Raw genomic sequence first — 5,366 nt, forward strand, 5'->3', positions numbered from 1 at the left:
AAGCCTTGTGTGACTTTTAATACCAGTATACCCCTTTGCTACTCATCAAAGGTCTTTGAATGTCAGGCCTCACAGAACATAATTGTGAAGGAAATTTATCTTCCTTCTATTAACTTCTGCAGTCATAAGGATACCTTGTATATGGCAGAAGAATCTGAACATTTTAAAAGGACTTTCTTTCCTTTATAACCTTCTACAGCAACAACATGATTCTCAAACATTGTAGTCAAGTATATTTCTATGAAAGAGGCTATAGTACTTTTAGACTGCAATCAAATGATGTAATGTTTAAAGGGCAAAGTGTTTATATTCCACACCAAGCACATCTTACTAACCAGCTGGTTTTTGCAACTCCTAGTTACTGTTTTTTCTGTGTGTACACTGTAGAGTTGTTGTTGTTGTTTTTTAATCCTGTAAATGGACAAATTTGGAGAACACCCCAGCTTAGGTGTAACTAAGTAGTAAAGTTTAGTAACTAGAAGAAGAATATCCAAAACATTTTGACTGAGGAAACACAGATAATCTCCCCCACTTTCCCTATTCTTGAAAATGATTTCAAAGAAAATAAAGCAGTTGGATGAGAGGAGCTGCAAGGCACCCTTCCATCTGTAAAATTCTACAATATAAGAAAGGAATGAAAGAGTAGACAGAAAAAAACCTAGATATCACATTAAATGCCAAGGACAGCACACCTTGTTGAGAAATGAGCCTTTTTCTGCCTCTTGGCAGGCAACGGGAGGAGGGAGAATGGAACTGGGTAGAAGCATTGGATTTCTAGTTGCAGCAAGGAAATCATCTCTAACACCCCAACTCCATCAGGAGGAAAAAAGGCTCTCTTCTTTCTCCTTCCTGGAGAATCGTATCGCGTGATAGCCTGAACCCCGGCGAGAGAATCACACAGTTTCTCAACAATAAACTATTTCAACAGTGCCAAAAATCACCTCTACACCCCCCAAGTTCCCCCTCCCAACTCGCAGCGACGTGTGCGCCCCAGCCAATGAGAGCCTGCCTCAGCCCAGGCTCTAGACCCAGTTGGTTCTTTTCTTTTCCCCAAGTTCAAGAGCTGGATTTAAAGGACCTCAAGTCACTAACTTCTTCGCTATATGCCCCTCTCCCAGCTTCCACAAGCAGCGGTTCCCGCAACCAGATAGATCTTGGGAGCAAGGAAGGTTCGCAAAACACTCTGCGCGCTCTTGAAGTGTGGACTCTTTGTCATCTTTGCCAGGAGCTTGGAAACCCACCCAACCCCCCCACGAACGAGAACGCGAAGTATACACACACACACACACACACACACACACACACACACACACACACTCACTCACTCACTCACTCACTCACTCACTCACTCGTTACCACGCTTCTCCTACTTTCCCTGCACACCCTTTTTACTATGAAGGTTTCTAAGCTCATTTGAAAGTAGCCGTGCCTAAGATGTTGAGGCAACAACGACCGGGGGATGTGCAGCTCGGGGCTTCCCCGTATGAGTTGATGGGCTATAGGCAGCAGCTGTCTTCTTCCTCTGGCACTGCCACCTTCCTTCCTAAGCAAGTCCACGAGAAGCTGGAGCCACCTCTCGAGCAGCTCCAGCAAGGCGTGGGAAAAAATGCCAAGGGTGGCAGCGGCTGCGGCGAGAGCGGAAGCAGCAGCAGCAACAAGACAGAGCTGAAGGAAGAACAGCAGCAGCTGAGGAGAAAAATCAACAGCCGGGAGAGGAAAAGGATGCAAGATCTCAACCTGGCCATGGACGCTCTAAGAGAGGTGATAATGCCCTATTCTGCCGCCCACTGCCAGAGTTCCCCCGGCAGGAAGCTCTCCAAGATCGCCACGCTGCTCCTTGCCAGAAACTACATCCTTCTTCTGGGCAGCTCCCTCCAGGAGCTGCGGCGGATCCTGGGCGAGATGAGCGGGCCAGGGCCGCGGCTGCTACTCGCCGGCTTGCCCCTGTTCGCCGCCCCGGGTTCGGTGCTGCTGGCCCCAGGGGGCGTGAACCACCCGGAGACTCTACACTCCAGCAAGTACCTGTCGCTGGAGGAGCCGCCGTGTGGCCAGTTCCCTCTACCCGGCAGCCCTGGTCTGTGTACCTGTGCTATCTGCAAGTTCCCGCATTTAATTCCCTCAGGCCTCGGGCTCGCTGCGGTACAGACACAGTTCTCCAAGTGAAGAGACTGGGCAGACCCCGTTGCACCCCTCTTCCCTTTTCCTTCCCGAGCTTGCCACCCCGTCACCACTGCCTCCTTGATATGACTGCCACCCTCGCCCCTTTGCCAGTCCCAGCTCCCCGGAGCCATCTGCAGCACAGAAAGATCGCGGGGGTCGAGAGAGGTGTGAGACTACCGAAAGAAAGAGATGGAGGCTCTTTAAGGGAGGGTTGGAGACTTCCTCCAAGTACATTTGCAGTTATGGGGACGTGATGAGTGAAGAAACAGTGTAAGATATTCGTTTTGGAGTTCTGAGGGCGATCTTTCCGGGTAGATTTCCTGCTTGCTAGCGGGGTAGCTTAAAATAAAGAGTGGAGCCAGATCTCTCCTATCCATCCCTCTTCTCTCCTGACCCCTCCCCGCTCCACCCCTCCCTGCCCCGAAGGATGTAGATCTAGCTAACTTTTTCTTGTCCTTCCCTCCATCACTAAATGTTTGTTCATATCTCTTCTTTTGCTTGCAAGAAAGCAACCCTTTCCTCGGCTCCAGTAAGCCATCCTCGGGTGTTTATGTTATGAGAAGTGGGTGTCAGGGGGGTGGGGTTCTTTTCCCTCCAGAAAGAGAGAATAGCAGCCTTTGTGTCTACTTTTCACTAGCTTCGGACGGACTCTTCGAGGGGAATGTGCTTCGAGGATTGGAACGAGGAATCCTTCGGGTTTCTGGAAGACTTCTTAATAGGGACAGAATCACAGACTGCTACGTGTGAACTTTCGCCCAACGAGTTGGTTAGGCGGCGGGTGGGCTGAGTCTCTGCAAAGGGCTGAGGGTGAGCAAGCTTGATAACTGCCTTCACGAATTCAAATCTTGTTGGAAATGCTGGTCTCGGACGATGTTTACTTTCTTTTGAAACCAGCTCATTATTTTTCAGGGAACCTCACAGGTTTTTAGGTGTAATCTCTATTTTGTTTAATGTTTGTTTGTTTGTTTTTCCCCCTGGCCGTTGCTATTCATTCTTTTAGGAAAGGAAACGAAGAGCTGTCCACTTTCGCCAGTTTTTCAGGTTAGCCTAACCAGCATTTGACTTTAGTATACATTCGTATAATGCCCTTCCTTCAAGCAACAGTTTTCTTAGATTACTGAAAATAAGTACAGTCCTCTCATACTCTGATTTAAAGGGGGGGAAAGAATTCGATTAACTTGTATTTCATTAAGAAAGACAAAAGCGATCAGTGCAGTTTTCTTGTAGGTCCATTCTGGGAAATGGATTCTAACAGAAGTTTTAATAAAATCACAGCCATGTTTCTTCCATTTACTCCATATTAGAGTACATAGATTTCAGGTCTTGATTTGTAATGGGCATTAAGTATTCTTTTTTTTTTAATGTCAGGATATGACTTTGGATTTTTATTGTTGGGAATTTTGTTGTTAAAAGCCCATTTTAAAACTAACCTTCTTTCCTTCTTGTATTGTTGAATCATCACAATAAATAAATAAAAACATAAACAACTACTTGACTTGTCTGTATTTAAAGATTTCTTCTGGACATGATTCTAAATCTATGAAGGAATACTAGACGATAAAATGACTGACTTTGCATTTAAAAAGACAGAACATCACACACAGAGAGGTTTGTTGTTGTTGTTTTTTTTTTTCTTTTTAGTTTGGATAGATAAAGTATCAGGTGAGAAATTGGCAACAAGATGGAAGTGGAGGGCCAAGAAATTCTAATCCCCACAGTTCTATTAAATCATTGCCCAAGTTCAGCAGGCAACCATCTCCCAAATGTTTTTCACCTGGAATATAGGTTGTAAGATAAACTTATTTTCAACTCATTTTGGGTGCCAATATCTGCTTTATCTAAGTAGACAGTAATTATCTTGAAGAGCTAATCTATGATTTCTTTTCTATGACTTTTATAACCAGCTTTGGCTGATATATCAGTAAATTAAGACATTTGTTTTTCATTAATACTTTTAAAGGGAAAGAGAAATTTCTGTCTCAAAAACCAGTTAATAATGTGACTTGGCATATGTTACAGTTCACATTTTATTGTCAACTCCCAAACGTACAGAACACTGAAATATAATGAAGTGACTTAGGATCACATAGCAGATTATTCATGTTGATATTACCAGGTCATGCTACTAAGTGATTATTCTTTCTAAAGTTATTTCTCAGTGGGCCAATTATAAAGGGCAATCTGAGCTTTATAGATTGTAAAGGGTTAAGAGTGGGGGAAAAGGTATCAGATTATTTTCCCTTCATGCTAACCAAGAACCACCTTCCTGACTAAATGAGAAAAAGAGAAATGGGACAGAGGTTGCTAAACCACTCCATCTCATAATCTTGATTATCTTTTTCCTCAGACTTTGGTACTTCTAGTCACCCTGTAACTAGAAATTACTAGCTTTTAAAATATAATTCTATCTCTTCTACACCTTCAAAAATTAACATTAAAAATAACCCAGTATAGGAATCAAATAGAGAAATTGAGCACAATAACTGAAAACAATCAAACTGGAATGAAATTTCTAAAAAATTGAATTCACATGAGCTCTCTCCTACAGCTCCAATAGACATTTATTAAATTCTTAAATAATTGAATTGGAAACAAGATGTTGGGCAATGGAGAAACAAAAAATAATTAAGATATGGTCTCTACTTGAACTGATAAGCTGATGGATATTGTATGGCATGACATCATACCTTCAAGGACTGACTTGATCTTCATAAAGGAAAAGGAGGTTAGGGGAGAAGAATGAACTGGTGTTCTCTTTGCCCCTAATTACCTCAAAAGCAAAGAATGCACTATTGCCTCTCTTATGGGAGCTTTGGTACTATATTTACAACCTTATTGGCCAGGAGAACACAAATCTCATTGCACTTAAGACGGTCAAAGACTATTTTAGACAGAGGTAGGTAGGTTAAATTTAAGCACAACAAAATAGTTTTAAGGATCATTTGAAGGAATTGGACATATTCAGCCCAGAGAAAAAGAATCACATGGAAGGTGGTGGCTGGGCATGACTGCAATATTTAAATATTTGGAACTCCGTCATGTGAAAGAGACCTTGGATTTGTTTGGCCTCTGTAGCAGACCATGTCTGATTCAGACTGGTCTGGTAGCTCGAGTTCAAGACTGAAATGAAGTTAAGACTGTCAGAGAGACTGCTAAGTGGCTCAATGAAGTAAAAGCCAGGCCTAGATATGGGAGGTCCTGGTCAA

General features: G+C 43.2%; 1 protein-coding gene across 1 annotated transcript; it reads left to right on the forward strand.

Moving 5' to 3' along the window:
• Positions 1-1,434: 1,434 nt before the first annotated feature.
• Positions 1,435-2,163, forward strand: OLIG1 (oligodendrocyte transcription factor 1). Its single transcript, XM_044666857.1, has one exon. It carries the CDS (start codon positions 1,435-1,437, stop codon positions 2,161-2,163), a length of 729 nt encoding a protein of 242 aa, XP_044522792.1.
• Positions 2,164-5,366: the final 3,203 nt, after the last annotated feature.

The sequence above is a fragment of the Gracilinanus agilis genome, chromosome 3, assembly GCF_016433145.1.
Source record: "Gracilinanus agilis isolate LMUSP501 chromosome 3, AgileGrace, whole genome shotgun sequence".
Lineage (NCBI taxonomy): Eukaryota > Metazoa > Chordata > Mammalia > Didelphimorphia > Didelphidae > Gracilinanus > Gracilinanus agilis.